Raw genomic sequence first — 12084 nt, forward strand, 5'->3', positions numbered from 1 at the left:
TAGAATGTGAAACGCTTTATTGAAAGAAGTTCATTATCCAAGGGTTATAAATACATAATACATGCATTATAAATATTATAATTGTAATATATTATAAATACAAGTTCAATCTGTACTTCAATGCACATCTGGTGTTCATTATAAAAACCGAGGAAGAAAGAAGAGGTGTAAAGAGGTGTAAAAGACAAAGAGGTAAGAAGAGAGGAGCAGGGAAGGCAGCATATGATTAATGAATCACAGTGCTTCCCTAATATTCTCTCGGTTCATCACAATTATATAATAGTTTCTCTAGTTGTGTCTCCGAACCAGCCTTGGGCTCCCAGTCGGACCGAAGTTTATCTTAAGAGCAGGTGAGGTGGCGATGACTGGGGGTTGGCATAAACTGACCTGGGATCATTAACTCTGGGACTACTACATCTCTTTAATAATACTTCCTGTATAATATAAACTGACCTGGGATCATTAACTCTGGGACTACTACATCTCTTTAATAATACTTCCTGTATAATATAAACTGACCTGGGATCATTAACTCTGGGACTACTCCATCTCTTTAATAATACTTCCTGTATAATATAAACTGACCTAGGATCATTAACTCTGGGACTACTACATCTCTTTAATAATACTTCCTGTATAATATAAACTGACCTGGGATCATTAACTCTGGGACTACTCCATCTCTTTAATAATACTTCCTGTATAATATAAACTGACCTGGGATCATTAACTCTGGGACTACTACATCTCTTTAATAATACTTCCTGTATAATATAAACTGACCTGGGATCATTAACTCTGGGACAACTACATCTCTTTAATAATACTTCCTGTATAATATAAACTGACCTAGGATCATTAACTCTGGGACAACTACATCTCTTTAATAATACTTCCTGTATAATATAAACTGACCTAGGATCATTAACTCTGGGACAACTACATCTCTTTAGTAATACTTCCTGTATAATATAAACTGACCTGGGATCATTAACTCTGGGACTACTACATCTCTTTAATAATACTTCCTGTATAATATAAACTGACCTAGGATCATTAACTCTGGGACTACTACATCTCTTTAATAATACTTCCTGTATAATATAAACTGACCTGGGATCATTAACTCTGGGACTACTCCATCTCTTTAATAATACTTCCTGTATAATATAAACTGACCTGGGATCATTAACTCTGGGACAACTACATCTCTTTAGTAATACTTCCTGTATAATATAAACTGACCTGGGATCATTAACTCTGGGACTACTACATCTCTTTAATAATACTTCCTGTATAATATAAACTGACCTGGGATCATTAACTCTGGGACTACTCCATCTCTTTAATAATACTTCCTGTATAATATAAACTGACCTGGGATCATTAACTCTGGGACTACTACATCTCTATCTGTATTTTTAATGTGACGCATCTCTTTAATAATACTTCCTGTTGACCTGACCAAGTGACCTCTCACCTCTGATCATTCTGTTGCCCTCAATGCAGCCAGTTCAGATGCGGGAGGGGTTCACCGACACAGCTGATATAACCGAGAGGATTTAGGGAAAAGGGGAGAGACTGTTATTGAGAAAATAAGGAAGTTAAATGTACAGTGTTCAACAGGAATCTTATCCCCTCCTGGTCCTCGTGTCCATCCTCAGGAAGTTATGTAGGACACCGGTAGCCTTCACACGCAGGAGGCAGTCCCAGATGGCCCTGGTCACCCAACCTTGCAGTGCCCTACATGGTAACCGTAGGCAACCGTTTTGAAGGTATCCCCAGTTACAAGGTATCTGTTGGAATACGGAAGACGATGTAATTATTAGACTGTTACATCACCAGGTCATTGTGGATTACTAAAGTATAATATCCCTGATAACAAATCATGATAACATTGGATTGATATGTGTAGTATGTGTCAATAGCAGGATCATGTGTAGCATGTGTCAATAGCAGGATCATATCAAGGATAACATCACAAATGAATACATAAATACCACTTGAAGCTTGATGATGACTTGATCATTTGAATCAGCTGTGAGGTGCTGAGGCAAAAACAACAATGTGCCCCTCTTTGAGGCCCCTTGGACTGAGAACCACTGCTCTTCATTGGGATCTCTTCATGTGTAGGATTTTACAGCTCTATTTTTTCTGAGGACAGAAAAACCTCACAAGAAACAGACTTCATTATAGTCCAAATACACCACACTGAATATTATGTTACTATTATCTCTGTCCTGACTTCTAGGGACTGGAACTACACAAGTACCTGACCTATCCAGAATAGCCTCCTCTCTCACTGACAGCCGGGGCTGCTATCCTTTCACCCTCCACCATGGTTGTTAGCTAGCTACCTACAAAAGCATTTGGAGTTTGTTTTTTACAGTGATAAATACATCAAGATAGCTCTAATATGAAGTTAGGTAGCTGGTGATGATTTAATTGACTTAGCTAGCTATCTATAAAATCTGTAAAGTTGGCTAGATATCTATCTAGCTAAGTTTACACCACATTTGAGTTAGCCTGCACTGTAGCTAGTTAGCTAATAATACATCGTTTTTTTCCTTTACATTTTCTAAATGTGTTTACATAGTTGAATAGGTTCTCCCAGCCATGTGGACGATTGGAAAAAGGGCAGCAAGGTTTGCCTGTCACCAGAGCGTTTTAAAGCATATTTACTTGTGAATACATTCATGAAATGGAGAATGGATTATATTATTTACCCATTCAATTATCCGACCTTCATACACACTTGCTATGCGGAATTCTTGACGCACAATCAAACGTGTTGCTATATACTGCCAGTGCGCCCACAAGCGAGCCACTCTGGACGACCTAAGCGGCACGCTGCAATTTACCGAGTCTAGTGTACATGAGCCGCCACATATGCCTAAAACAACATTGCGGGACTGCGGTTGGGTTTGGGATCAGTTCTTGCGGTTGGGTTTGAGATCAGTTCTTGCGGTTGGGTTTGGGATCAGTTCTTGCGGTTGGGTTTGGGATCAGTTCTTGCGGTTGGGTTTGGGATCAGTCAATGCCATACTGAGGTGATGGAACAGTAGCTAACGTTTACAAAAAAATAATGTAAGCGTCAGATACAATACTAGCACAACACTGCGAAAAACACTTTTTAAAATTCTGTTAAACAGCAGTTACTTTGATTCAGGTCAAAAAAAAATTTACTTCAAACGGGCACATCAACTGGCCAAACATTTGCAAGGGCTACAAAACATTTCCCAACAGCTACATCAGTCAACCAAAGAGTATCCAGTTTCTGTTCTGCTTCCTTTTACATATCAGAAGCTTCTAAAGTAATGACATAATTTCCTGGAATTTTCTAAGCTGTTTAAAGGAACAGTCAACTTAGTGTATGTAAACTTCGGACCCACTGGAATTGTGATACAGTGAATTATAAATTAAATAATCTGTCTGTAAACAATTGTTGGAAAAATGACTGGGTGTCATGCACATAGTAGATGTCCTAACGACTTGCCAAAACTATAGTTCGTTAATAACAAATGTGTGGAGTGGTTGAAAAACAAGTTTTAATGACTCCAACCTAAGTGTATGTAAACTTCTGACTTCAACTGTATGATAAATAGAGAGTAGCAGCAGCATAAAAGAGGGGTGGAGGGGAACACAATGCAAATAGTCCGGGTAGACATTTGATTACCTGTTCGGGAGTCTTATGGCTTGGGGGTAAAAACTGTTGAGAAGCCTTTTTGTCCTAGACTTGGCACTCCGGTACCGCTTGCCATGCGGTAGTAGAGACACCGCCCGGTATAGAGGTCCTGGATGGCAGACAGCTTAGCCCCAGTGATGTACTGGGCCGTACGCATTACTCTCTGTAGTGCCTTGCGGTCGGAGGCCGAGCAGTGGCCGTACCAGGCAGTGATTCAACCAGGCAGGATGCTCTCGATGTTGCAGCTGTAGAACCTTTAGGGGATCTGAGGATCCATGCCAAATCCTTTTAGTTTCCTGACTGGGAATAGGCTTTGTCGTACCCTCTTCACGACTGTCTTAGTGTGTTTGGACCATTCTAGTTTGTTGGTGATGTGGACACCAAGGAACTTGAAGCCCTCAACCTGCTCCACTACAGCCCCGTCAATGACAATGGGGGTGTGATCGGTACTCCTTTTCCTGTAGTCCACAATCATTGAGGGAGAGGTTGTTATTCTTGCACCACCCGGCCAGGTCTCTGACCTCCTCCCTATAGGCTGACTCGTCGTTGTCGGTGATCAGGCCTACCACTGTTGTGTCGTCTGCAAACTTAATGATGGTGTTGGAGTCGTGCCTGACCATGCAGTCATGGGTGAACAGGGAGTACAGGAGGGGACTGAGCACGCACCCCTGGGGTGTTGAGGATTAGCGTGGCAGATGTGTTGTTACCTACCCCCTCCACCTGGGGGCGGCCCGTCAGAAAGTCCAGGATCCAGTTGTAGAGGGAGGTGTTTAGTCCCAGGATCCTTAGCTTAGGTGTTCCTTTTGTCCAGGTGGGAAAGGGCAGTGTGGAGTGCAATAAAGACGGCATCATCTGTGAATCTGTTGGGGCAGTATGCAAATTGAAGACGTCTAGGGTTTCTGGGATGATGGTGTTGATGTGAGCCATTACCAGCCTTTCAAAGAACTTCATGGCCATGGACATGAGTGCTACAGGTCTGTAGTCATTTAGGCAGGTTACCTTCGTGTTCTTGGGCACAGGGACTATGGTGGTCTGCTTGAAACATGTTGGTATTACAGACTCAATCAGGGACATGTTGAAAATGTCAGTTAACTTCTTGACACTACCCTTAAGCAGGATAATTGTCATCAGAAACCGTTGAATAACATAGCGCCACAGTCAAATAATATGATTAAAAATATTCATATTCATGAAATCACAAGTGCAATATTGCAAAACACAGTTTAGCCTTTTGTTAATCCACCTGTCATCTCATATTTTGAAATTATGCTTTACAGCGAAAGCAATCCAAGCGTTTGTGTAAGTCTATCGATCGCATGACAAAACATTATATATAATATAATAATATATGCCATTTAGCAGATGCTTTTATCCAAAGCGACTTACAGTCATGTGTGCATACATTCTACGTATGGGTGGTCCCGGGAATCGAACCCACTATCCTGGCGTTACAAGCGCCATGCTCTACCAACTGTGCTACAGAAGGACCACGGTACACTTAGTATCAGGTAGCTTGGTCACGAAAATCAGAAAAGCAATCAAATTAATAGTTTACCTTTGATCTTCGGATGTTTTCACTCACGAGACTCCCAGTTACACAACAAATGTTCCTTTTGTTCCATAAAGATTATTTTTATATCCAAAATACCTCCGTTTGTTTGTCGTTTTATGTTCAGAAATCCACAGGAAAGAGCGGTCATGACAACGCAGACGAAAATTCCAGATAATATCCATAATGTCCACAGAAACATGTCAAACGTTTTTTTTTATAATCAATCCTCAGGTTGTTTTTAAAATATATATTTGATAATATATCAACCGGGTGTGTAGGTTTTTCAATAACAGCGGGAGAAACAATGTCCGCTTTACTCTGTTGCGCAAAACTCACTCTGAGAGCCCCCACCTATCCACTTAAGCAATGTGATCTTTCTCGCTCATTTTTCAAAATAAAAGCCTGAAACTATGTCTAAAGACTGTTGACACATTCGGGAAGCCATAGAAAAAAGAATCTGGTTGATATCCCTTTAAATGGAGGATAGGCATGCATAGGAACAGAGAGTTTCAAAATAAGAGGCACTTCCTGGTTGGATTTTCCTCAGGGTTTCACCTGCAATATCAGTTCTGTTATACTCACAGACAATATTTTGACAGTTTTGGAAACTTTAGAGTGTTTTCTATCCTAATCTGACAATTATATGCATATTCTAGTTTCTGGGGCTGAGAAATAGGCAGTTTCAAATGGGTATGTTTTTTAGCCAAAAACGAAAATACTGCCTCCTACACGCAAAAGGTTAAGACACCTGCCAGTTGGTCAGCGCATGCCTGGAGCACATGTCCTGGTAATCCATCTGGCCCCGCAGCCTGGTGAATGTTGACCTGCTTAAAGGTCTTACTCACGTTGGCTACGGAGAGCGTGATCACACAGTCGTCCGGAACAGCTGATGCTCCAATGCTTGCCTTGAATTGAGCAGAATTGAGAAGTGATTTAGCTCGTCTGGTAGGCTCGTGTCACTGGGGAGCTCGCAGCTGTGCTTCCCTTTGTAGTCTGGAATGATTTGCAAGCCCTGCCACATAAGATGAGCGTCGGAGCAGGTGTAGTACGATTTAATCTTAGCCCTGTGTTGACGCTTTGCCTGTTTGTTGGTTCATCAGAGGGCATAGCTGGATTCCTTGTAAGCTTCCAGGTTAGAGTCCCGCACCTTGAGAGCTGCAGCTCTACCCTTTAGCTCAGTGCGAATGTTGCCTGTAATCCATGGCTTCTGATTGGGGTATGTACGTACAGTCACTGTGGGGACGACGTCATCGATGCACTTATTGATAAAGCCAGTGACTGATGTGGTGTATTCCTCAATGTCATCAGAAGAATCCCGGAACATGTTCCAGTCTGTGATAACAAAACAGTCCTGTAGTTTAGCATCTGCTTCATCTGACCACTTTTTTATTGACTGAGTCACTGGTGCCTCCTGCTGTAATTTTAGCTTGTAAGCAGGAGTCAGGAGGGTAGAATTGTGGTGGGATTTACCAAATGAAGGGCGAGGGAGAGCTTTGTACGTGTCTCTGTGTGTGGAGTAAAGGTGATCTAGAATTGTTTTCCCCCTCTTGTTGCTCATTTAACATGTTGATGGAAATTAAGTAGAACTGATCCCTAATATTCTGAATCGTTTTCTTCATATATTCTAGTCAGTCTCTTGATAAAATACTAATTAAAAGGTACACCACATTTAAAGGAATGACTTTCAATAAATGTACTGAAAACCGTATTGAATGAAAAATCCAGGATAAATTCTGTTGGCCAGCAAATGGGAGGGTATTTCAATTAAAGTGTATTCACCGCGCGCAAGGGAATCACACCTGCAAAGCCCGTTATGCACCTGCATAAGGTCAGTCTGAATACCAACTACTGAGAAGTGCATAGGAAGGGCATGCATTACCTAAGTCTGAATCGGGCCCTATGTGTGTAGTTGGAGCATGTGTCAATACAGATAGGATCAAAAGAAAGGCAACTCTGCTCTCAGATCAGCTTTCTCCATTCTAATCTTATCTTGACATTGTAACAAGTTCACAATACTGACGACGGATCAGCTCCGATAAATATTAATGACTGCAACTAATGATGCAACTTATTGTAATGCTTACCTTATAATAATGCACTCGATCACAGATTCATTTGGCACATAATTGCGCATGTTGTGACACATCATGAAATGCATGTTTAACTCCGTTGACTGAACATGACATTAACGTCAATATGATTTAAATATGTCGGCCTACTGCCATACTACTGAACTTCATTTCACAAGTTATCAGAGGTCATAGACAGACAAGATCAACATCTTGATTATACGTTGAGCAGAGATCTTCTGCGTACAAAGTGACGCGGAAGGGCAACAAAAACAACATCTAACGATGCTCTTAGCTGTTTTTACAAGTGGTCTGAGGCAGTGGGGAAATAACTTGAAATCCAGTTCTATTATTATGTAGAGGATTGATTATTACTAACTATGTTTTTTTGTGGGGGGGTTTAATGATGTTTCTATGAAGGTTCTAATGATGAACTTTCAGCATTAAGATGCTTTTGGGGCCAAGATCTGAAACGGAACAGAAGTGGCTCTACCTTTTGTGGAAATACTGTGAAATTCAAGCTCTTCTCACAGTAGGGTATGTGTTTGTTTTGTTCGCGTGTACTTTTACCTCATTGAAAAAGAGTTGGCTCAAGTTCAGGAGTTACACAACCGTTAATTATCATAATACCCTCTGACCAATAGGCTTTGAAACTGCACTGAATACTCCCTATTTTACAGTGCAGTTGACGTATTAGAGTCATAAACCTGCTGTTTTTTTTTGTTTTTTTTAAGGCTTTTTCACTTATTCCTCTCTTGGTTGTGTGTGGTCGCCTTGAACACATCAACCTCCGTTCTCTATCTACTTAGTCTGGGGAGACATCCTTCCAAACCTCATCTCGTTGACTCGGAAGCCTGGGTGTCAGAGGCTACTGTCTAGTCTACTCCCCAGGATGGTTTCTGTGAGGATGCTGCTGCTGTCGGTGGCCCTCCTGCTCTGCGGGTGTCTGGGCACACAGGGTGGCAACGTGCTGGTCTTTCCCGGAGAGTACAGTCACTGGCTCAACATGCGAGTGATCCTGGAGGAGCTAGTGGATAGGAACCATAGTGTTACCGTGCTGGTGTCAACCGCCTCGCCGTCCGTCGACTTCTCCAGGCCAGAGAAGTTCGGCTTCAAGGTTTACGATGTGCCCCATGAAAAACAAGACTGGCAGGCTCTCAATGATGACTTCATAAAGTGGTGGATGAACGAGTCTCACCACAAGTCCATGCTGCAGCTGGGACAGTGGATCAGAGACTTCATGCAGAAAATGAATGTTCTGACGGTCAACATGTGTAAGTCTATGTTCGATGACAAAGCGCTTCTGGAGTCACTGAAACAGTCCAAGTTTGACACGCTCCTTTCTGATCCCATGTTCCCGTGCAGTGACTTAATCGCGGATGCTCTTGACTTGCCTCTGATTTTCTCCTTGAGGTTCTCATTTGGCATGGTGTTAGAGAGGCAATGTGCACAGATGCCGGCACCCTCCTCTTACGTCCCTTCCCCGGAATTGCCGTACACAGACAAAATGAGTTTCTTTGAGCGGGTCCACAATTTTGTTACATATACTTTTTTTGATATCTTCATGAATGTACACTTACTAACGGCCATGGACACTTTGTACAGTGAGATAAAGGGTAAGTTGATCAGAATTCTGTCTACGTCCCAAATGGTGCCCTATTCCCATATAGTGCACTACTTTAGACCAGACCGTGCACTATCTAGGGAATAGGGTGCACTATGTAGGGAATTGTGCACACTATGTAGGGAATTTTATTTTATTTAATTTTACCTACTTAATAATACTTATTTTCCACCATAATTTGCAAATAGATTCATTTAAAATCCTACAATGTGATTTTCTGGATTTTTTTCTTCTCATTTAGTCTGTCATAGTTGAAGTGTACCTATGATGAAAATTACAGGCCTCTCTCATCTTTTTAAGTGGGAGAACTTGCACAATTGGTGGCTGACTAAATACTTTTTTTCCCCCACTGTATAGTAAATACTGTATATATAATGTATGTAGACTGTGTAAATTCTGGGTATATGTACATCTCCTTGGTGAATGAAGGTTCTGATTCTATTCTCTACACGCATCAGGAAGTCCGACTAGGTTCTGTGAGATGATGGGGAAGGCTGACATCTGGTTGATACGAACATACTGGGACATTGAGTATCCTCGACCTTTCCTGCCAAACTTCAAATTTGTGGGAGGACTTCACTGCAAACCTGCAAAGCCACTTTCAGAGGTCAGGCTTTTGCTTTTAAACGCTATTTTTCTGATTGCCGATGTCCGAAACGTCACCCAAAGTCTAGTACACTAAGGTACCATTACAGACATAGACCATCCGTCAATTGTCAATAAGATACTGTAACAGTCAGGCATGAAGGCTGATTATCATTGAATCCACAATAAAGTATCATATTTGGTACCATTGAGACACTAGGACTGTGTTGGTTATCAGGCCATGGAGGAGTTTGTGCAGAGTTCAGGAGATGACGGCATCGTAGTGTTTTCACTGGGCTCCATGGTCAAGAACCTGACTACAGAGAGAGGAAACACCGTAGCCACTGCATTGGGACAGATACCACAGAAGGTGAGTCTGGTTCTGTTCGTTTCAGGCTTCGTTCCAAAATGGCCCTATTTATGTGCACTATGCCCTATTTAGAGCACTACTTAGGGCTCTGGTCAAAAGTAGTGCTCTATATAGGGAATATTGAAATAGTGAGCCATTTGGGAATCTACCTTGGATGTTATAAGTTGCCCATTGAAACTAAGCAGGGAGAACATATGTCCCGATACAAATATACAAGATAGCCTACTGTTTTTTTTTTTTTTTTACACAGAATTCATTCAGAGGTGTTGATGAATTTGGCCATCGGGGCCCCCTTCAGAAAACCATAGCTTCTGGTTACGAGTACCGTTTCATTGCAGATTCTTATTCCTGTTTTCTCGCCAGGTGCTGTGGAGATACAGTGGGGAGAAACCAGAGACCCTGGCTCCCAACACAAGACTTTATGAGTGGATTCCACAGAATGACTTACTAGGTAAGTCTTGGCCTGCGAGTTAGTGCTGATCTAGGATCAGGTTGAAGATAACAAAGGTTGATAAGACTACCATTCTAATAGCCCGTAGCTATTTTGGGATGTGTTGTTGCCTCATTTAGCTATCTTAAGACGAATGCACTAATTGTAAATCGCGTCTGGATTGGAGCATCTGCCTTAAAACGTCTTATGGTGTTCCGATGCAGGAACCAAATCAGTGGAAATTTTAGAGCGCCACCTAGTGCCACCACATAGTTTTTGATAAAACTCAAAACTTTCATTAAAACACACATGCAAGGTACTGAATTAAAGCTACACTCGTTGTGAATCTAGCCACCAAGTCAGATCTGTAAAATGCTTTTCAGCGAAAAGCATGAGAAGCTATTATCTGATAGCATGCACCCCCCAAAATACCAGAACGTCACCTAAACAACAGATTTTGCGGTAGCCGGCGCTACACAAAACGCAGAAATAAAATGTAAAACATTCATTACCTTTGACGAGCTTCTTTGTTGGCACTCCTATATGTCCCATAAACATCACAATTGGGTCTTTTTCCAGATTAAATCCGTCATTGTATACCCAAAATGTCATTTTCTGAAGGCCGGTCTGATCCAGGAAAATTCCCCTTTACAAGACGCAACGTCACTTTTTAAAATTACAAAAGTTGCCTATAAACTTTTACAAATCACTTCAAACTACTTTTCTAAACCAACTTTGGGTATTAATAAACGTTAATAATCTATCAAATTGATCACGGGGCGATCTGTATTCAATAGCAGCAAGTCTTGAAATCATCGTCCATGTTTTCACTTTCACAACATCCTGTGGTGAGCCCCAAGACAGGAAGTGCCTATACATCATCTAACCAAGGATAAAGCAGCCATGAAATGGCAGTACTGGCGACATCGTGTGGAAGCTGTAGGCGTTGACAGGGGAACCTAATTTATTTTCTGTCGCCTTAGACAATATATTGACTGGCGGATGAATATTTTTTTGGTGTTTTTGGTGAACAGTTTTCCCAGGGATTTTACAGGACTTTGAAATGTTCAGAGTGTTTTCTATACACACTGAACAGTTTTGAACAGTTTTCCCAGGGATTTTTACTCCTAAACACGTTCTGTTATAGCCACAGACACAATTTAACCAGTTTTATAGACTTCAGAGTGTTTTCTATACACACATACTTATCATATGCATATACTATATTCCTGGCGTGAGTAGCAGGACTTTGAAATGTTGCGCGATTTTTAACAAAAGCTGCGTAAAAGACCAAGGCCGAGACTTCGCATCATCCCTAACAGGTTTTAATGACTAAAATGTAAAAACTGGAAAAAAAACAACTGTATAATTGATGGTCCCGAAAACTTGTCCTAACCTGGGTATCTCAAAATCAACTGTTCTCTCTCAGTCTGTCACGTTCGTCATAATGATGAGACCAAGGCCGAGACTTGTCCTAGCCTGGGTATGATCAATACCCTACAGTTCTCTCTCAGTCTGTCGCGTTCTGGTCCAAGGCGAGACTTGTCCTAGCCTGGGTATCTTCAACCTAGGGATTGGTCCCGAGACTTGTCCTAACCTGGGTATCTTCAACCTAGGGATTGGTCCCGAGACTTGTCCTAACCTGCGTATCTTCAACCTAGGGGATTGGTCCCGAGACTTGTCCTAACCTGGGTATCTTCAACCTAGGGGATTGGTCCCGAGACTTGTCCTAACCTGGGTATCTTCAACCTAGGGATTGGTCCCTAGAC

The 12084-nt window shown here is 41.7% G+C and overlaps 2 protein-coding genes across 3 annotated transcripts in view; one reads left to right on the top strand and one right to left on the bottom strand.

Moving 5' to 3' along the window:
• On the bottom strand, positions 1 to 2340 carry LOC127906527 (uncharacterized). The gene is made up of 3 exons (XM_052458751.1): positions 2308 to 2340; positions 1180 to 1409; positions 1 to 1047 (listed from the first exon to the last, which is right to left on the bottom strand). Exons 1-3 carry the CDS (start codon positions 2338 to 2340, stop codon positions 336 to 338), a joined length of 975 nt encoding a protein of 324 aa, XP_052314711.1. The 3' UTR covers positions 1 to 335.
• A 2879-nt stretch (positions 2341 to 5219) lies between these two features.
• The window catches only part of ugt2a5 (UDP glucuronosyltransferase 2 family, polypeptide A5), a 15950-nt gene continuing 9085 nt past the window's right edge, over positions 5220 to 12084 (top strand). The window contains exons 1-4 of one of the 2 annotated variants that reach the window (XM_052458709.1): positions 5220 to 6277; positions 9389 to 9537; positions 9754 to 9885; positions 10249 to 10336. In XM_052458709.1, coding sequence (XP_052314669.1) covers positions 6262 to 6277; positions 9389 to 9537; positions 9754 to 9885; positions 10249 to 10336 — 385 coding nt within the window. In that variant the 5' untranslated portion in view covers positions 5220 to 6261. Of the gene's footprint in view, positions 6278 to 7745; positions 8923 to 9388; positions 9538 to 9753; positions 9886 to 10248; positions 10337 to 12084 lie in introns of those variants that run through there. The other variant, XM_052458708.1, reaches the window with a different exon arrangement.

Source organism: Oncorhynchus keta, chromosome 12 (assembly GCF_023373465.1).
Source record: "Oncorhynchus keta strain PuntledgeMale-10-30-2019 chromosome 12, Oket_V2, whole genome shotgun sequence".
NCBI classification, from domain to species: Eukaryota; Metazoa; Chordata; class Actinopteri; order Salmoniformes; family Salmonidae; genus Oncorhynchus; species Oncorhynchus keta.

What these genes read in the sequence shown, in the direction of transcription:
- LOC127906527 (XM_052458751.1), bottom strand. Translation starts at nt 2,340, where the DNA reads ATGGTGGAGGGTGAAAGGATAGCAGCCCCGGCT. An exon ending in AAAGGATAGCAGCCCCGGCT is followed by an intron (nt 1,410 to 2,307) that starts GTCAGTGAGAGA and finishes AAATACAGATAG; the next exon opens with AGATGTAGTAGTCCCAGAGT. An exon ending in CCCAGAGTTAATGATCCCAG is followed by an intron (nt 1,048 to 1,179) that starts GTCAGTTTATAT and finishes TAATGATCCTAG; the next exon opens with GTCAGTTTATATTATACAGG.